This window comes from Artemia sp. Qi Xiang Cuo, chromosome 7 (assembly GCF_049724085.1).
Source record: "Artemia sp. Qi Xiang Cuo chromosome 7, ASM4972408v1, whole genome shotgun sequence".
In the NCBI taxonomy this organism is placed as follows: Eukaryota; Metazoa; Arthropoda; class Branchiopoda; order Anostraca; family Artemiidae; genus Artemia; species Artemia sp. Qi Xiang Cuo.
The window spans coordinates 16,566,473-16,588,471 of NC_142800.1; the positions used below are offsets into that span (position 1 = coordinate 16,566,473).

At 37.1% G+C, this 21,999-nt stretch overlaps 2 protein-coding genes across 2 annotated transcripts in view; one reads left to right on the forward strand and one right to left on the reverse strand.

Moving 5' to 3' along the window:
* Positions 1-21,999, reverse strand: part of PKD (serine/threonine-protein kinase D3) — a 177,902-nt gene that overhangs the window by 43,583 nt on the left and 112,320 nt on the right. The window lies entirely within an intron of this gene.
* Positions 1,777-13,250, forward strand: LOC148950009 (uncharacterized). Its single transcript, XM_089092071.1, has 3 exons — positions 1,777-1,926; positions 8,197-8,373; positions 12,300-13,250. Exons 1-3 carry the CDS (start codon positions 1,777-1,779, stop codon positions 13,209-13,211), a joined length of 1,239 nt encoding a protein of 412 aa, XP_088948197.1. The 3' UTR covers positions 13,212-13,250.

The following is a 21,999-nucleotide window of genomic DNA, read 5'->3' on the forward strand; positions in this document are numbered from 1 at the left end:
GCAAAAATCTGCAACTTTGTTTTTTTTTGCCAGAAGAAAAATATACGAATATAGAAGTTAGTTACGTAAGTTAATTTGTAAAGACATCCATTTAGCAAAAGAAAAGTAAAATTTTTATGCAAATAAAAGCTGCATTAACTAAAAACGATCAGAAATTAAATTTAAAAAAACAAGTTTTTTAAGCTGAAAGTAAGGAGCGACATTAAAACTTAAAACGAACAGAAATTATTCCGTATATGAAAGGGGCTGTCCCCTCCTCAACGCCTCGCTCTTTACGCTAAAGTTTTTTATTGTTTTAAAAAATAAAGTTGTGAGACAGAGTCAAACTTTAGCGTAAAGAGCGAGGCGTTGAGGAGGGGACAGCCCCTTTCATATACGGAATAATTTCTGTTCGTTTTAAGTTTTAATGTCGCTCCTTGCTTTCAGTTTAAAAAACTTGTTTTTTTTATTTAATCTAAAGTAAAAGATCATTGTGTTGTTTCTTTATCATATTTGATCAGCTAAACTTAAAACTTAAAGTCTTCGAGAGAAAAAAAAAATTAAAAAGAAAAAACAAAGTGAAGAGTTTAATGATCAAAATGTGCTGTACACCTTGCTTGATAGTAGTAACCAGAGGCAGGCTTTAGCGTTGCCTGCAACAAAGAGGCATAAGCCTTCAATGTGTTTTCCATTATTTTTTCCCCAAATCTTCTTCATAAGGAGAGGGTAGTCATAGAAACTTTGGAGGAGGTTAACTCTTGTTAGAAAAGGAAATTCCTATTACCCTTTTTTGTTACCCCCTCCCTCCTCCACACACATATAAACTTTAAATACAGTCGATAAAACTTTGAAATAGTCATTTTTTTGAAAATAGTCAAAACATCCAATAATAATACCTCCGAAAAATACTTGACCCTACACACCCTGGGGACAAGGGCCGTAAACAATGCAAATTGGCAATTATTTAAACTTTTTTTATAATGGAAAAAGGGAATTTTAAAACAACTCATGAACGAGTAAGGGTATTGAATTGAAACTTTACGGGAATGTTGAGGGCATCTTGAACTATAAAAAAAAATTTATGCATCTAGGTTGTCAAAAAAGTATTTGAAACAGCAAAGACGACATTAATGCCCGAAACGAGTGTATTACCTTGATAAAAGTAATACAATATAATGGACATACGGGTATTCCAGTAAACTATTTTTTGTAACTTGGGGAATAACATTTTGGTACACTATCAAAGGGGGTTGCCCCTTATAGGATCTTTCCAAATGATAATTTCCAATCTGTTTTCAGAATTTCTTTCAGATTATTCGCGAGATAAACCCAATTTTATTTTCTTGGCGAAATTTGAATGTTTTATAACGTTTAAGAAGTATCTTTATGGCAATTTTGTTTATGCTTAATTCAGAAATCATTTTTTCTAGTACTCATAGATTTTTCGTATTAATTTTTTATGTATATTTTGGGGAAAAGTTATTACGCAAAACGGGCGGAAAAATTCTAGGAGCAGATTTGAAATCAGAAATAACAATCGATATGGAAAAAAGGTCGGAAATTCCAACTTTAATTTTTTTTATTTCTGTTAAGTCCAATAGCTATTTCAAGCCGGACGTTATGAAGTACATTTTATTTAGTATGAGTTAAATTTAGGGTAAATATTTACTTTTAATTCTTCCCGTTTCTCAATATTTCAAAATGACAAAAAGAAGATTGGAAAACGGAACCGGAATAAGATTGTGGTTTGTAAATCTTCATATAAGAATAGTCCAAAATATTCTCTCAGAGTTTAACATGGAATTTTCTATTTTTCTCGTGTTGTTATATTTAAGTAAAATTAGATGTATGGGACATTCAATCTGCAGTTTAGCAACTTGTAATGAAGGTAGAACAGAAAATGTAACATTTGAATGCAGTAAGTTTCCACTTCGGTTCCCAGATCAGGTAATTAAGATATTCGCAAATTTAGTAAACCCATCAACATGAGTACACGCAGGCACGTACACATTTCTATGCGGGGAAAGGGGTGTATAAAAAAATTTAGTAAACTTAAAAAAGTAGTACCAGTAATTAAGGACAATTTAGATTTCCAGGGGAGACCCAGAATACACCCCCCCCCCCCAACGTTGTGTCCTTGAGTGCACAATGCAACACTCTTTGAAAGGAGAGGGGGATTTTCTATGGGGGAGGTAAGCTTTATAAGACCCAATATATATATATATATATATATATATATATATATATATATATATATATATATATATATATATATATATATATATATATATATATATATATATATATATATATATATATATATATATATATATATATATATATATATATATATATATATATATATATATATATATATATATATATATATATATATATATATATATATATATTAGTACTCGGAAGAACGGCGGCTTCCCCGCCGGGTGTTGGCACTCGGCACGCAACAGGCTTCTATATATGGATTCTTATTGTCGCTGGTCTTCTAGACGCTGACAATTTGAGTCTTTTCTTGATGTCGTGACGTCAAAATGGACCTTAAATTAGAAGTAGTGCGTTTGTAAAATTATGTTTTTTATTGGACCTTTAACTTTTGCCCCAGCATGTCTTTTGTCATTATGAGAGACATATCCTCGAACCTTTATTTCTTTTAATTGTTCAGATGGTGGGACAAACACTTCTTTTTTTTTCAACGATTTATCAAGTCCAGTATTGTGGTTTTCGAAGGTATGGTAGACATTGATGACCACCATTGTTTCTTTTAATTGTTCCAGTGGTGGGACAAAAACTTCTTCTTTTGCCTTGGCTTGTCTTCTGTCATTATGAAAGACATGTTGCCGAACATTTTCAAAGATATGGTAGGAATTGATGACCTTATCCATTTCAAAATCCAAAACCAAATCATCATCGCTATCATTTTCAATTTCTTTGGTTTGTTTTATCTCGGCTTGTCTTTCGTCATAATGAAATACATATTGTCGAACCTTTGGTTTTTTAACAGTTATGGTAGGCATTGATGACCGTATCCATACCAAAATCCCAAACCCAAACATCATCGCTATCATTCTCAGTTTTGACACATTTTGATTCTCGCTATCCAGGCTGATTTTCATTGACTCGCTCACATTCTCGGTGTCGGATATCTTCTAACCGCGTGTCTTTGCTCTTCATTTCCATTTTTGACACACAGCCGCTTTTCTTTTAACCGCATGTGTCATTTGCTCTTCATTTTCATTATTGACACGTTTTTGGATTTTGATTACTACAGACAATTTAGCAACGGCCATTGCTTTAGCTGCCCATAAAGGTGTTGTCGCAATTAATAGTGCAAATTTTCGTTTTTTGTTTGTGAATGTTTCGTTTTTTTTGTGAATGGTTCGTTTTTTTTTGTTTTGTTTGTGAATCAATAAAACTTAAAGATTACTCTGTTAAATGGAAAATTTGACAACAATTATAGTTACCTCACGACCTATTAGCGAGATAATGTGAATATTTTACCTATATTATACTGCCTATTAGATATATAAATTTATTTTAAAAGGTCTGCAAGGCCATGTGTGAAACATGAATAAGGAGAACAAATATTATTACGAAAATTAATAAGTAACATGAATATGTGCCTTGGGCAGATGTAGGCACGGGTTTATTATCGAGAAGCATTAATAACAAAGAAAAAAAGGTTACGTTTTATGATCTCGAAGTTTTCTTTCTTACCCTTAATTACATTTAGGCTTCACCCAAGACTTTTTCTCCTTGACATAAAACATTTGGGAAGGATACACATTCCAGATCCCTAAATTCGAGCGTCTCATTATGATTCCTGGATGAGCTATTCCAACGAAAAGGGAAGCATTTTAGTAGATATAGTTCCTTCACTTTTTTTCTGGTTGTGGGAATAATTAAGTTTGATAATTTTTTGGCTAAAACTTGCCAATTCCTATGGAAAACATTGAACAAAGTTTTAGAACTATACTTAACAACTATCATACAGTGACTTCTAACATTCTAACCTTAGTTCGCAGAATTATCTTCCCAGTCTTCCCAACCGTTCCTGAAAGTGTTTTAAAAAATAGATATCACCGGTACCCTTAAACATCAGCTACCCAATGAAACAGTGTTAAAATCGTAAGTCGACCTCAAAACAAGTAAATGGTTTACCCTGTAACTTCCCTTGAATAAATGCACATGGTCTCACCCAGAATAAATGCACACTGTCCCCCCTGAATGAATGCGTAGAATTCAGGCACATAGCAAACAGAGCCGCCCCTGAAACTTAACAAAAGAGTTCTGTCCGGTAGTGACAGTGGCCAAAAACTGATACTACTTAAACTACTAACAAAAACTCACTATAACATCAAGCCACCTGTGACCAACGCAGCTGAGTACACCCCTATCCCAATTTATTCGAGATTTCCCTCTTTACACCCTGTCAAGAAGTTCCAATTTCCTTTTAAATCCTTTCTTACGGCCTCACCTCATGCTATTACTATCCATACTAAAAACAATCCGTAGACAATTCCTCTGGAAAACATCCACCAAATCGTCCTCTGTTTTCCAAAGCGCCCGCATTTCAGAACCATACTTGACCATTGTCATCAGTGTAGCTTCCAATATTCTAATCTTTATTCGAAGAATTATCTTCCTATTCTTCAAAATCTTTTTCTATTATATATATATATATATATATATATATATATATATATATATAAACAGCCCGTGCCTAGGCTATTCTACTTTTAGTGTCTTCACTGCATCCACCATCTTTACTAATAATAGACTTCCTACAGACCCCCTTATCAAGACCTTTATTGAAAACAAAGGAAAACGTATTGTTCAGAATCAGAAGAGAGTGCAAGATTTCTCAACCTTGCACTGCAGGGTTGATTTGCATATGGGTTGACCTAAATAAGGTTGATTTCTAAAGTGTTGAGTTGAAAGGGGGTTGCACAAATGCGACCAAGTTGCAGGTTCCAAGCATTTTTGTACTTTGTTTTCCGATGTCAAACCTATAAAGAATTTTTCAGTATTTATACTGGCATACGTCACTGAATGATTTTATGGTGGAAAATACACACTCTTATGTTTATTAATAAATATATATGCACAAAGAAGTTTTTTTCGTTTTCTTGAACAGATTTTCTTTAGATTTCTTCTTCTACTTCGTCGACAACTAGCGGTAGTGGATCACTCGTTCCCTTGGTACTCGTTCCGCTGCAACCACGATCCACTACACCAATAGCTAAGAAACTTCATTTCAGCAGCCAAAATTTGAAACTGATGCTAATACACTGTAAATGAATTTATGAGTGTGTACCAATCTAGCATGAGAACTCTTAGTGCTTCTGGGAAAATGACTATTCACAAGAAGCATTCTTGTCACGCTCCATGTCACTTTTTTCCGACTTATCCTCATTAGCTGGTTTGTTCTTAATCTTCTTTTTCTGGTTCGTTTCTGTATGATCGGGCTCAGTCCTTAAATCATACTTAATCAAAATATAATTTGATTTTAATGTCACCTCAAGATGGTCTGGAGATGACCATTTAATCAAAATGGGAGGGACTTTTCTTGCAGAGGGCAAGTGAATTGCAGACTCGACATCTTCTGAAATCAGATTTGGTGGTTTAACCACTTTAATTAAAAACTTTCTGTTGAAAAGGGAAACGAAATCTTCATTCAGAATTTAATTCTTAATCCCAAATCTATTTAGATTAAAAGTTAAACAACACTAAATTCTTTAGTGTCGTTTCGCATGGAGTATCTACAGCAGCTCCAAACACCACCTTCATAGATGAAGGTCCAACGATTCCATCTGATTCTTTCTGTGACTCCTGAAAACAAACGATTTATTCTTTCACTTTTTTTAGCTTTAATTTATCCTTCTTTTTAGTTGCTTCTATAAAGACCAAGCTAGAGTTTTTTTTTTATTGATCAGTCAGAGTAAAACTTTCGACTTTTCGAATAGTCTCCTTTGAGGCTGGATCATTAAAAGTCAGCCTCACCGGCTGGTTGGAGTTAACTCTTCTTCCTTGGATGAGAGTTACGACCTCTCCCATCTTCTCTAAGGCTTTCATATATTTTGGATTCTCTATACTTTTAATGGCACTATTAATAAGTGCAAGTGTTCGATTAAATGTAATCCATTTTTTTCTTTGCCTTCCGTAAAATTTTTCAGAACTTCATTTTTTTGAAAGACATTTGTGCTACTGTATAAAAGTAAGTCATTACTGCAGTCTTTTTTCGCTGTAAGTTCTATATCTGGGAAAAGTTTAGACGATTCTATACAATAGACTTCCGTGTCATTAATGAAATGTGTACCCTGAATAGAATAAAGTCTTGGCGGATGAAGAAGTGTCGTTGTTGGCGTTTTTATGAGCTATTCCTTTGCTAGCCATCATTACTTTCCCCGAATATAGTTTGGCTATGTTGAAATTTTCATCAAGCAGGCTTGTGTTACAGCTACAACCTGTTTCGCTACGAAATTTAATTTTCAAATCTGGATGAATTACGTCAGCAGCTGATTGCAGCTTAATCTTCATATTGCCATAATCTCCCCCCTCTCGTTAATTTCAATGACAAGGTTACTATTGTTACAATTATTTTGCTCATACTTATTTTGGAAGCTATTTATACCAGGGGCCTGAGCTTCACTCGAGCCCTGGCAGTCAGCACGCGGCAGGCTTGTATATATGTAATTCTCACTGTCGCTTGTCTTCTAACCACAGATTAATGTAATAAACTTCTGCTTGATATCATGGCGTGACCAGAGGTTCGTAAGACCACCAAGGGAAAAAATTGTCTGATTTCATAAAAACCTAATGTATATATGACACACAGAAAAAAAGCCTCAGTGATGTTCCAGTGCCTCGCTAGCTACGGAGAAGAGAAAAAACGATACTTCCCTTGCAAAAAAAGTGATTTTCCTTGATGTTCAAGCCAAATGGTTTTCCTTGTTGTTCATGCCAAGGGACTATAAATTTCCAGTATTTTCAGACAAGGCAATTCCAATGGTTTACATCTGTTTCGATCCGATGCCATTTGTCGGGTTACAAGCTAATGTTTTGGTTACTATGGCCCGCGTTCGTTCTTTACTAGGTTGTGGCTACTGCTGCAACCATGATTCTACCCAGGTAAGTGAACTATTCGCTTCGTCGATCTTCTTGTTACCCGACATCACCTCTTCAGCTTAATTTATTTATAGTCTCTAGCGACTTGACTATAGTCATTTATTCCCAGTCTCAGCTACTTGATCTTCTTAATATTAATTTTCAAACCTATCATTGCATCCTAAACTCTCAAAACCTCCAAAACATCATTTATTTTGCTAACATCCTCATCTAGGACACTCAAATCATCAGCATAATCTAAGTCTAGGAAAGTTTTACTTTTTACTTTGATTCAATGCTCTCCCACAGTCTTTGCTGTGTTCCTTAGGACACACTCTATAAAACATGATACATATAAATAGGGAAAGGAAGCAACTCTCCTTTTTTGAATTGGAATTTATCCTTTGTTAAGTTAAGGCCGTCACTCCAAACAGCTTTCGTTAATCCGAAAATGTTCCCGAGAAAAAATTCGTAACATCCAGCAATCAAAAATGTTTGAAAAACCAACCTTTCTTCAAATATTTATTTATGGATCCTTCGCTGTAAAATGAGTTATGAAATTCTTTGTCTTTAGACCCTTGCCTGGGGCTGTATGGGCCGTGCTATTTTCAGAAACATTGTAATTATAATTTGACCTTTCTGTTTAAAATGGATACCTCGTATTTTTTGGCAATTTCTGTGAAAATGAGGTCCCTTCCGAAATAATACAACCACTGATTCAACAAAATCACCCATGGGAAAAAAAACCACAACAAATAAAGAGGAACCGTCATCAATTTTTATTGGTAGAATGCAAAATTTCGAGTTTTTGCGTATGTGAACTGATAATCCCGTTACAAAGATCTTTGGAAATCCTTACTTTGTCAGTATAATTTCATCACGGTTGCTCTTTTTTTACACGAGTGTCTCTCAAAACGAGCCAATTTTTTTCTGTGAATAGGAGGGAATTTACTTGAGATTCCTACAACGTTTGAGACAACGTTCCTACAACGTTGGACACCAATAAAATTTTTTTATTGAAATATATGGAAAACTTGATTAGTCAATTTGGCTTTTATGCGATCCATACAGTACTGACGTTTTATATTTCAACAGAGGGTGTCACTGGAATCAACAACTTTAGTACCAGAATACACACAACGAATAGTATTTAACAACTGCTTAGAGGTTTCAATCAACAATGACCATCTGACATCACATAATACCCATCTAAAGGAAATTGTCCTTATCAATGTTTCAGCCTTCGAAATCAGACTCAACTATTCTCTCAAGGTAAGCAAAAGAATAAAGCAGAAAGAACTTATTTAATTTATTTCTTTCCTCATATTTCCACTGTAGCATTTAAAAGATAATTATGTGCTATTCTGGTCAAATTTGCATTTATATTTACACCCCCCCCCCTCAGATTGATCGAGATCAATCTATTAAATTACTCCGTTTTCAAGTTTCTCTTGTTAAAAGTAAGATTAGCCAACTGAAAAATAATTTGCTTTTACAACTCAAAGATGGAATTTTCTATGCGTTTAATCGAGAACCTATTTAACACTTTAGTAAACTAAATGTTTTGGATTAAGCCCAATTCGCTTAAAGACAATTTTGATTAAAAGAACTGAATATCACTTGCGCTTTACTAAAACAATCATTATTTCGAGCTGTGAGTTTTTATTTGTCATTAAATAAAAACAAGTTTAAAAAAAATCTTTTGTGAAGTGAAAGTAAGGAGCAACATTAAAGCTTAAAACGAACAGAAACTAATTCGTATATAAGGAAGGCTGCCTCTTCGTCAACCCTCGATCAGTGCGAAATTTTTTTTAGTGACGGCCGTTGTGGTTCAGCAATCATTCCTAAGGATTGAGCCAGCCGCCCCCTTACATGTGGAATAATTTTTGTTCAATTTAAAGTTTAATGTTGCTCATTACCTGCAGTTGAAAAAACTCAGTTTTTTTCTATTTAATTTCTAACCGTTCTTCAAATCATGCCGGGGAATTTGCCTTCTCTCCGTTAAACGTTTCCCCCGGAAGATCCCTTTCCCATAAAGGTCAAAATCCCCCGCATAAAGGTCACCCCAGCTTAAATTACCCCCACTGAAGATCTCCCCAAAAATTGCCCGTATATTTCAAAATAACAAATATTGTAAATAATGGGAAAATTTGCGCAACTGATAGCTCTAGGCTGTTCCTGGGAAATATCTGATAAGGAATTTTGATATTGACAACCTACCAACGCATAGTGCGTTTTGATTCAACATCCCCATCATAATTCCCTGAAAGTTTCCTCCTTATAACCTTACCCTTAGCAATAATAGTAGCAGCAACAGTAGAAGTATTAGTATGGTTATAATAGCTGCAGTACGCATATAGGGATATTTGGAAAAAATGAGTTGATACTTCCAGTTGTCTTAAATAGTACGTCGCCTCAATTTATTTGTAGAATACCAAGGTATCTAGAAATTTTGTTAATTAAAACGAGTAAAGCTTAACTTATTTTCAATTTATATCAGGTTCAAGAAAATAAAATGAAGAACTTTAAAATGAGGGGTCTAATTCCAATTTAATTCTTAAGTGGGCGGAAATACGAGCCAAGGTGACGTCACTTCAAATAAAATTTTTATTTAATGTCCCTTTATAAATAAGCGATAATAATTAATATATGTGCAAAGAGTATTGAATGAGGAATTGCATTGCATTTATCTTTTGTTACTAAAGTGTTGAGATCAAATTAAATTTTAAAAAACACAATTTTTTCGGCCAATAGTAAGAAAAAAAATGGGGGGGGGGGCTGTCTTAATGTTCTCGCTAAAAACGTCTTATTAAAATTCAACGGCTCTTGTGTTTGAGCAGTCTTTCTTAAAGAATTATGACAAAAAGTCAAATTTTAGCGTAAAGAGAGAAGGCTGACGAAGGGGCAGCATCTCTCTCCCACATATATGGCTTATTGTCTATTAGTTTTAAGTTTTATTGCTGTTCCTTACTTTCAGTCGAAAAAAAAACTTTGTTTTAAGTGTATGTTTCATTTATGTGTTTGTTGATGATGGCTGATGCATGTTCATTATATTTCTGCTTTTTATTATGGTCGCCGATGTAAGTTTATTATATTTGTGCTCTTTTTGTGTTCATGGCCGTATTTTTGGATTTAATACACCATCTATATTTACACTATCTATTTTATCTATCTATCTATCTATGTAGCTAACGTCTCCCTCAAAATACAATAAAATTTTTAAACTCAATACCATAAGCCGTGAGATATTGGTGAAATACCTTTTTGAGAAACTGCATGGACATACCATATTTTATTTAATTCAACATTTTCTAAACATTCTTTGAAAATTTCACTCTTTTAATACTATCCTTATAAGAAGCCGCAGTAGTAGTGATAGTGTGGAGTATATAGTGCTTTTTGATCAGTTCAACATCCCTCTCAACATGCCCTGAAAGTTTTAACGTAATACCCAAAGCCGTTCCTGAGAAATTGTTGATGCGCCATTTTGATAACCTGCATACATATAATGTCTTTTGAATTAGTCAGACACCTCCATCAACATTCCTTGAAAATTTTGCCTTAATACCCTTAACCTTAGTTGTAGCAGTAGTGGTCGTATTTTCAGTAGAAGCTGTAGTAGTAATATGGCTATAGTGGCTTTTGGCTAGTTCAACATTTCCCTCAACACGCCCTAAGGGAATTCAACTTTATACCTTTAGCCGTTCCTGAGATTTTACTGAGAAACCCTTTTGACAACCTACATGCACAAAGTGTATTTTGATTTATTTCCACACCCCCTCAACATTCCATAGAAGCTTCACCTTAATACCCCTTAGGCTTAGTAATAGTTGTAGCAGTACCAGTAGTAGCATGCACATAGTGCCATTTGGGTAGTTCGAAATCCCCGTCAACATACCCTGCTAGTTCCAACTAAATATGCTAATTTGTTCTTGTTGCTGGTACTCCTTTTGACAAACTGCATGCAACTTGTTTTTATTTAGTTCAACATCCCCCCCCCCCCCTCACAGCACTCTCTAAGAGTCACATCGTAATATCATTAGCTTTAACAGTAGTAGTAGCAGTAGTAGTAGTTGTTGAAGCAGTAATAGTATGAAACACACAGTGCATTTTTCTTATTTCACCATCCCCCTCAACATCCATAAAGTTTCAACTTAATATCCCCAAAAAGTCAAGCGATCTTAATGAAAATTCAGCACATTAGAATACCCAAGCATAGCGGTTTCAGGCTCCTATCTACAAAAATGTGGAATTTCGTATTTTTTTTTTGCCCGAAGATAGATAAAGTATGCATGTTCATTTGTCTGTCTACTTTTTCCGCATGGGGGATCGTTTAGAATCAATGGCCCTAGCAGATCGAGAGGGTTCATTCGAACGGAAATTAAAAGTTATAGTGCTCTTTTAAACCGGCCGGAAAGATTGGCGGTCAATTATCCCTTTTCATGCCCGTTTTTCCTCAAGGACATACGATCAAAATTTTGAGATAGCCACAATGTTCATCAGAGATGAAAGTTCCAACAGATGCGAACGCACCAATAAATACGATAGAAAAACTATAAGCTGCCTTATAAAAAAGATAATAATAAACTAAACATGGATTGATTTTCTTGGACCAAACCCAAAACGTTAGGGAGTACTTACATAAGATCAGAATATTCGCATAAGCTCGATATGGCCCAGGAGAAGGAGAACCCTTTGGAGAACAAAAATATTCATAACTTGGCATAAAATTGCACAGATCTTACTGTTGATGCTGTACCCCATCTGACACCTCAGGATTTTGTGAAACTAAATTTCCTTATATTTCCACATAACTTGAAACTATTTTTTACCTTTTTTCGAAGAGTTTGCCCCCCTCCCCCCCCCCTCCTAAGTAAATTCCTGCATATGTACCTGTACAAGACTTAAGATAAATGAAACATGAACTATAAACGGTTTGGTGAAACGGAACTGTTGGCTCCACTTTCTAATACATTATGCCTATATTAATAACGATTTGAAGTTTCAAACAGCCCGTGAGTTCTGAATCACAGAAATAATTCAATTAATACAGCCAGTACGTTCTACTCAAAGACAATCAAAAATTAGTTTCAAAAATTAAATAAACAAAAATTTTAAAATTAATACAGCTACTATGTTCTATTCAAAGATAATCAAAAATTATATGCAGTCTAACAGAAGTCTATTTTATTTTGCAGAATTTTGTCCTACTTCCTTCAGCAGGAGATTCAGAAAGGCCTTTGACCAATTTCAATATTCAACTTGAAAGTTATGAGGTCCAGACAAGTCCTTGCGAGTTGAAGTTTTCTACAGGAAAAAAACACCCATCCCCCAGAGCCGAAGGGTCAGCCGCCATCGCAACAAATGGCCCGGAAATAGATTTTACGGGATGTAAAATTTTGAGTATCAAAGAGAACTCGTTCACTTTCAGCTTTAACGCTGCGCCAAAGATAACATTCTGCGATTGTAAAATAGAAGAGGTAGAGTCCGTAAGACTAACACGATTAGAATTGCTATCGCTCCAAGGCTGCAATGTAAGCAGGGTAGAAAAATATGGATTCTCAGTTGAAGTTTGCGAAAAGTTAGAGATAAGTAAAAATCACTTTGAACATATTGGTTACCATGGTTTCAACATTTCAGCAGATGATGTTGACATCCGATCTAACAGTTTCAACGAGGCTGGTAATAATGAGTTGGCAGGCCTTCGTCCTAAAACTAAACATGGCAATTTCCGCTTAAAATACACAAAAAATATAGTTCAGAATGTAACAGGGTCTAAATTCCTTTTCGAGAAGGGACTAAATCTCAACTACAAAAACATCAGTATTGACGAAAATGCCTACCCTTGTGATTGCTCAACACTGAAATACTTCAATAAAGCCATCAATGAATATGAAACCGTTCACCCCAATAGAGAATTCTTGATGAATCTGAAGACAAAGGCTGTGTGCATTGGTGATAAATCGAAGACATTGGCTTCAGTATCCCAGAATACTTGTAGAGAATCAAGCGGGAGAGACTACAAGCCATATAATCAAAGCCCTTTAATTCGTTCAGTTATACTTACGACCTATATATCATGTATCTTTAGTTACGTCATGTCTTTGTAATTTATTTAAATTTTATGAAATAAATGGAAAATTGTTCAAATGAAAAGACCTCCAACTCATTCCACTTTCAATTGCCGAAACAAAATTGACAATATCCCTGTTCATCGTCGTTGTAGAGGCTGATTCTAATTATTCCCCCTTTTCCCTACGATTGCTAATTAACTGGTTTATATATAATATAGACATTCAAAGGGGTATTATGGTAGAGCAACAATAAGAAGAAAAAACATAATAAAAGAAAATATCGGATGAGACGATGGTGAGGGTGTCTCAAATTATGAAATTATATTGAAACAGCTAAATTACTCATAAGAAACAGCTTTCTTTGGTGAAAAATTGTAATTTTAAATAATTCATCTAGATTATTTTCTTACGAGTAGGGAAGAGACTTTAAGATCTAAGATAATTTATACGAATTATTTTTTTAGATTACCAATCTCTAAATGGGAAAAAGACCCGGAGCATAATGACAGATTGGTCTAGCAAAGTGGGATAAAGTTTGGCGGGAGCACGTCTATTATATTTTCCTCAGTTTGCAACCATCTTTGGGACCGTCAATCTAGACAAGTTATCACTGGCTATCAAGATCTTAGTTTTGATTTAACTCACCTAAGACAAATTTTATCAGTACGATTTTGAAAATCAATATTTCCATAGTGAAAAATAGACTTTTTTTATTATTTGTTGAAAAATGCAACACTCTTGGAAATCCTGATGTTTGTGAAGAAATGGGGTGAGAAGAAGGAAGATAAATCTAAAATTGGGTAACAGTCGTCCTGATAACGTCTAAGGTTTTTGGTCTGAAACTTTTGCCCTTATTTAGGCTTCCGTATTTGATTACTTTTGATAGGTGAAATAATAATAATAACTCTTTATTTCCATAATAGCTTATAGCTAGCAGCGGACGTCAGACAACAAGAAAATATAACACATGAGATCAGATAAATAAATATCAAAATAAATAAACTTTTTCACAACTTTTTATAGATTTCCTTTTCAACTAATTCCTCATTATAGTGGTTCACGAAGTATGGAACAAACGATGATAGGTACCTTTTTGATGCCTTTCGGGGTGGGGGACAAAGGAGTTTGCACGACAAACTGAGGGCTCCTCTACGTGTTTTTGGCCGACTGATCTGTGATTTCTGGAAATCCGGTAATATTTTGCGATGGACATCAGAGCTTAGGCATTTTTTTGCGAAACGCATCGTGAGATCGTGGCGCCTTTCAGATAGTTTCTGAAACCTCAGTTTCTGCAGGCTGTCCTCATAGGATGTATAATTTGCCCCAAGCATTATTTGGCACGCCCGCTTCTGAATATTTTCAAGCTTTTCGGTTTGGATAGCCGTTAGACCTGGGTGCCAAACGGGACAAGCATACTCGGTTTGCCATCGGACATACATACAGTATGGACTGCGCATAATGGAAATTTGGATATTGAACCGCGTTAGGCAAGCAAAGGATTTTAGGCATAGGGAAGCCTTTTGGAGGATAGACTGTATATGAGGATCCCATTTCAGGTTTCTTTTGAAAATTACTCCTAGGATTTTTATTTCATCTTTAGTTGTAAGTCCAGTGTCTTCTTGGGACGGAATTGCAGATTTTAAAAAGCTAACACGTAGAATATGGCTTTTGGTTTCACTAACTGTAAGCATTATATCTTCAAGATTGTGCTTTAGATGGGAAAATATTGATGAGGTGATGATTTTCTCTGCTGGGCTCGCTAAGGTGCGGACTGATATGCTTGACAGGTCGTCAGCAAACTTGTAGCGACTTTTTATATGTGCTAGGACAGGGTTAAAAACAATCAAAAAGATCAGGCCCTAATTTTGTCCCTTGGGGTGCTCCGCACCATATTTCTTGGAATTCGGATGCTTCATCCTGCATGAGTGAAACACATTGGTTTCGTTTGTGATGGAAGCTTGCACCATTCTCACAAGAAACTGTCGAGCACCAATTTCTTTAGGTCGGTTAATGGCTATCAGGTGTTGGATGATGCCAAACGCCTTTATTATATTGCTGAGAAGGATTTCTGCGTATGTCTCTTCCTTCTCGAGATGTTTCATCAGATCGTCAAGAAGACATACAAGATAGTGGGTAGTATTATGTCCAGGCCTGAAACCAAATTGCCGAGGATCTAAATTAGCTTCAATATCTCCATATAAATATTCACAGATAAAGCCTTCAAACACTTTGGAAAGGCGCGGGGTTTTTGAAATCGGGCGCAAATCGTTAGGTGAGAGGGGTTTTTTTATTTTAGGAATTGGAGTTATATAGGTTGTCTTGAAACAATCCGGGAATGTACATCTATTAGACATTGATTGAAACAGGCAGCCAAAATAGGACTAAGCTCCTCAGAGCAATGAGCTATCCACTCAATAGGAATTTCTAGAGGGTAATTACTCTTCCTGAGGTCCAGGCGTTTGAGCTTCTCGCATACTTCATGGGGGCGAATGATCGGAATTTTTTCAATGGGTCCATTTTCAGGTAGCTCGTCAAGAGGTGGGTGTGTGTGAAAAATATTTCAAAAATGTGTGTTGATCATATCAGCGCTCACAGGGTCACCATCAGAGCCGTAGCTTGTCAACTGCTTTCGAGTTCGTCCTATAATCTTCTGGACATTTTGGTGGAATCTAGAGGGGTTAGACTTCCAAAGCTTGTTAACTACTTGAGCACCAAATTCCTTTTTAGATTTCTTTATTTTGAGACATATGGCATTGCGCATTTTTTTAGCCTCATCTTGATATCCCAACTTATAGAGCTCAGTTCTCGATTTGATTAGATCCTTAATCTCTTTAGTCACCCACGGCTTATTTTGTGACTTGACCAGGATTGTCTTTTCGGGAAACATTACTTTATATTCATGGAAAAGCTGAGCAGTGACCTCTTGCATCATATTGTTGCCGTTCCTCATAGCAAGGACTTTCGACCAGTTTTTCCGAGCTAGCCACTCTCGCTAACTCTGGAGTGGTTCTTGAGTATGCGGTCAGTACTTCACCCCTGACTGGGATCCGTCAGGAGTTTTTTTGATAGGCTTCCAAATCACATTAAGGTGGTCAGTCATACCAATAGTGGGGAGAGTGTAGGGGGGATTATAGAACTCCTCAATATTGGTAAAGATAAGGTCTAGTACTTTTTCTTCGCGTGTTGGGAATTCAGCAACTTGCGTAAGTGAGAGTGAACTTGAGAGCCAGCTAGCCTTTAAATCATTAAAGTCGCCCAGGATCTGAATGGCAGCTTATGGGTATTGGGATCTTATGTAGTCAACCGAATGCTGTAAGTAGAGTACGAGTTCCTTTCGGAACGATGCTCTTAGCGGGTAGTAGACTACACCAAAAATGATTGACGATACTTCTTTTGGTAAGTATCGGGGCCTTGTCCAAAGCCACAGAACTTCGTGCTCAGGTTTCCTAGGGATAGGTATATTTAGGGCTCGATTCGGAATTGCAGACTTGCAAAGAAAACCAACTCCGCCACCATGACTCACAATGGCCCCGTCTTTATTTAATCTTGGGAGTAGATACACATCGTACCCGGAAATAACAGTGCATGTGTCAGACGCGGACCAAGTTTCGCACAAGCAAGCCACTTCAATGTCATTTTGTATGAGGGTGGTTTCCAGCTCTTCAACTTTATTCCCAAGAGAGCGGACGTTTGCGAGCAGGATTTTGGGAAATGAATACTTCTGCTTTGTGTGATTACAATCCTTTGTCGTACCGTGTAGAGTTCGGAGTCTTTGGGCATCCATTTGAGCTGAGCGCTGAGTATACTTGGGGTTGTATTTGTTGAAGGTGACCTTTTTGTTGATTGTAAGGTGGTGGGAGTTGTTCATGGAGTAAAGCTTGATTTATTGGTGGTGGGATTGAGCGGTGGAAATCGAGAATGGGCTTTGTTAGACTAGCGACTCGATGAGCTGTGAAAATCTGTTCCTCGTTGGAAAATGGGGAGTAATAATTTGGTGTGTTGGCGGGATAGTTAGTCTGATATCTGGTACGGGCCCGTATGGTATAGCTTGCCATCTTATTGGGGGTGCTGGTAGCCAAGGTCTTCGGTAGGGGGGAGGGGGAGCTATAGGATGTATGCTGTTGTCCTTCCTCGGAGGTGTGAGTTTCAACTGCATTAAGGGGACAATTCTCAGTAAACGATCTCCTGTTCTGATATCTTGTTTCCCAACTTCGGATTTTGCAGGGAACCCGTTTTTTGACTGCTTCGGGTGCGTTTTTATTGCCCCATGCAGGCGACGTTTAGCTGGCAGGTGCACTTTAGGACAGTCATTCACGAAGCAAAGACCACAGGAGAACTTTCGGCAAGGTTCTTTGTGTACCAATATACATTGATCGTTGCCACATTTTCCCCTATAGAAATCTGTGCAGATGTGTAGAAAGGGACAATCCACACTGTTTCGGCAAATTTCCCGGAGGTGGAAACGGCATACTAAGAGTTCTTTGATTTGTTCCTTTGGATTTTGGTTTGGGACCCAATCCTTTGGATTGGGACAATCCACACTGTTTCGGCAAATTCCCCGGAGGTGGAAACGGCATACTAAGGGTTCTTTGATTTGTTCCTTTGGATTTTGGCTGAATTCATCTTGATCAGGAGAGATTTGGGTACTTTCGTTTAGTTGTTTAGGCGTATGGCAGGGACGTCGATAGCAGTTCGTACACTTGAACGAAAAGTACCGGCCCGACGGCTTCTGCAGAGCCAGTACTAGGTCTGCATCTATTGCAGCGCATGCACCGTGCTGCCATCTTTTGCAAGAATGGCATTCAAAGGAGGGGCTTCCCCCAGCTGGTATGTCACAGATGATGCACCTAGAAAGGTCAGGGATTAGCAACGATTCGGATGGAGGCAAGCCTAAGGCAGGTAAGTCATTACTGTTCTGCGTTTTTCTAGCCTCATTTACTTCTTCTGCTATTACTTCAGGAGCGGGTGTTATTGGTGGTTGTGAAACTGGTTCAAGTTCGGGTTTTTCACTATCACCGGGGTTCATAATGGCAAGAGTAGAATACGAGGGCTTAGTGATTACAATAGGACTTTCGGCCGACTTGGAGAGAATACTACATGCTTGGGGGCGGAGAAGCCCGCTAGATCCCGCTGAATTGGGAATGGAAGTAGTCGTCTTAGTCGGTTTTCCGGTCACTTTCGGAGACGCAACAGTAGCATCATTTTTTGGTTTGCATGGAGGGCAAAGGTATGTATACTTTAGTTCTGGAGAGAATTTAACTTTACCGCATGTGAAATGAAACCACTTGTTGCACTTAGTGTATGCTACGCCACCGGTCTTGCTGGTTACATTGGCGGAGCAGATTCCACATGTATCTTTAGTCATGGCCAATTCTGGTTCAATACACAGGAACAGGGGAAGTGTCGGGACCCGCTCACCTATTCTTCGCAATTCAAAGGTAATTTAATACCGGCGGGTACGTACGGCGCTTGCGGCGGGTACCCTCCCCTCTTCTGCCTATTGCCTGGTATATCCTGCCAGAAATCTGCACAAACAACTGATCTTAATATATGTATTTGGTGTTAAGCGCGGCCAAATAAAACGCGACTCTCAGGAAGAGTCCGGCGTGATTCGACATCGTAATCCGTGGTCGGCTAGTAACAAAATACAGCTCACAGAAGAAACGCAGCGCGAAGAAATCGCCGTTCTCAATGTTTATCTAATATGAAGGAAAGAATACCTGACGTAGATTTGTCAAGACGTGATAGGTTGAATTTATTTCGATAGGAATGATTTGTGACGTCACTAATGAATTTCTTCAAGTAATCTTCACTCCTGGTTATATATATTACTTATATGGATTAAAATACAAAGTCTAAGAATATTTTTTTTTTTATATTCAAGAATTTATATTCAAGATATATAATAAGAGTAGACTTTATATTCAAGAATTTAGGGAAAGTACAAAGTCTGACGCTCTATAAGGCACATTTGAACCATATCTTTTTAAAAACTACAAAACTAGATCAAGATGTTCATCATAATCTAGGTAAATAACATGAGAACGATTTTTTTTTTATCTGAATGATAAATGTTTTTTTTCTTATAACTAGATTCTTTTATTTTCAAGTTTAATAAAAAAAGAGGACAGGAAAGAGGCATAAAAAACCGTTTTTAATGGTAATTCCAAACATGCAGATTCGTTTATTTTATGTTATTTGATCAAATAATCAAATTAACATAATTAAAAAAAAGGGGGGACACTTCCGAAAGGGAATACAATCTTGACGAAAAACACACGATCAAATTCAACAGGTTTGAGAGCCTTGGCGCAGAAGTTTCAAGCCAGTTCCAACTTACATTCAAAATTTCGTTTTTTTTTTTGTTTTTTGTTTTTCTTTTTTTATATATAGAAGGATGACCAGGATTTTGCCGCTTTGTTGTATTTGCTTTTTTTCGTATTTTTGTCCAGGGGTGATCATATCTAACAGTTGGTTGCAGAATATCGGAGGAGCACGCTGAAAAGGAAATGCAAAGTTCTAGTGGCGTTTCTAACCGTTGGTACATTCCATACAAAATGGACACTTATTATAAAGAACAATTTTTAAGCTCCGTTTGGCTGAGTCATTCTAGTTTTCACTAATTCATGTTTGGTATTATATAACTTTGCGCCAAATCTTAACAGGGGGGGGGGGGATTTCAGAGTCAAAAATTTACTGGAAAATAATTGGACTAGGCATACAAAACGGGTGCTGTAGGGTAACAATCCTCCTGTTATTACAGAAATAGCTTGAGTGTAACCTATAATTTTATTTTCATATGCTTACCAGTACAGAAGGAGGGGCAGATGGGCATACTATGAGAAACACTTTTTTATTCAACCTTTAAATTAATTTATTTACAAAATAGATGAGAACCTAGCTGATCCATGATATTATGGATATTGAGGTACAGTTTACCCCTTCCCTCTCCCCTTCAGCTTAACCCAACCTAGATTGATAAAAGAAATAATACGAAACTTCTTCTAAATTCATCGAATTCAGAGCTATTAGTCTGAAAATAAAAATAAAACTGAAGATAGCTCCAGGGCTACTAGTCTACATAATGAGGACATGCCCCAGAATGTATTCCCGGTTGCAAACCGTAAAAACTTTGCTGTAACTATAGAAGTAACTTAAAGTGACATCTACCTGAAAAGGTTGTGAAATAACCACTGGCTTATTGGGTTGGTAAGGGTATGATATTCATGAGTTTCAAATGTTTTCAATACTATTTCGTTAAAATAATACTCCAATATGTTTAAAACTGATATTAATAGCAATGATGATAATGATGCACAGCTACTTCATTAAAGATGCTCGTCAGCTATCTCTAGTAAAAGTTACTAAAAAAAAGTAAATTCAGAGTTACTTTTCTGTTTTTCCGGCTGCTACGAAACGTTAGCTGGAACGAAAAAAATTACTTTATCGTAACTTTTTGTTGAACCTGGAACGCAACCCGGACTATTCATAAAGAGCCTATGTACACACCCACACACACATACACACACACACACACACACACACACACACACACACTCACACACACACACACACACACACACACACACACACACACACACACACACACACACACACACACACACACACACACACACACACACACACAGACACACACACACACACACACACACACACACACACACACACACACACACACACACACACACACACACACACACACACACACACACACACACACACACACACACACACACACACACACACACACACACACACACACACACACACACACACACACACACACACACACACACACACACACACACACACACACACACACACACACACACACACACACACACACACACACACACACACACACACACACACACACACACACACACACACACACACACACACACACACACACACACACACACACACACACACACACACACACACACACACACACACACACACACACACACACACACACACACACACACACACACACACACACACACACACACACACACACACACACACACACACACACACACACACACACACACACACACACACACACACACACACACACACACACACACACACACACACACACACACACACACACACACACAAAAGAAAAAAAATCACCCTTTTATACAGATAGCCTTATACATAGTCAAAATCAATTGGTACTATGTGCAGTAACGAGAAGTGCAGTAACAAGAAGTGCAAACAACAGCAATAAGAGGCAAATAACAGATCTAATAGGCAAATAACAATCAAGCACGTGAAACAGGTTTAAGCTACTCGGATTGGAAATTACAAGGTTTTATGGGAAATAATTACCGATATTGCTCCTATAACAAATACGTATAGAAGTATGCTTCTTTTAGAGCCGGGGAACACAAAAAGAAACAAACGGGACCTCAGAAATTGCTAATGGGTAAGATACAGAAGACTTGAATATATGACTAGGCAGGAAAGCCACATCCAGGGGGAGGGGTTCCGGGTTTGACCCTCCCCCCTCCGAACAACTATCCTGGATACGGCCTTGCTAGGCAGGACTATTGGAGTATAGTAAGACTTGTAGCATAATAGGACTTGGTTTCCAGAAGTTAGGACCAAAATGTTGCCAGCTTTGGCAGAGATTTTTTTTTCATTAAGTCATTCCCGGGAAAGGATCTTGTCATTTCTCGTTGATTCTTCATCGAATTTAAACTTTTGGACACAACGCCTTTACTTTTGCGACTGGGAAGGCTTTTCTGTGAAAGGCCCGACTGCTCTTTAGTCCTTGACATTTTCGAACATGATC

Bases quoted from the DNA above. Each gene is read 5' to 3' on its own strand.
- LOC148950009 (XM_089092071.1), top strand. From the start codon at position 1,777: ATGGAATTTTCTATTTTTCTCGTGTTGTTATATTTAAGTAAAATTAGA. The intron at 1,927-8,196 runs GTAATTAAGATA...ATATTTCAACAG, and splicing joins CACTTCGGTTCCCAGATCAG to AGGGTGTCACTGGAATCAAC. The intron at 8,374-12,299 runs GTAAGCAAAAGA...TTTATTTTGCAG, and splicing joins GACTCAACTATTCTCTCAAG to AATTTTGTCCTACTTCCTTC.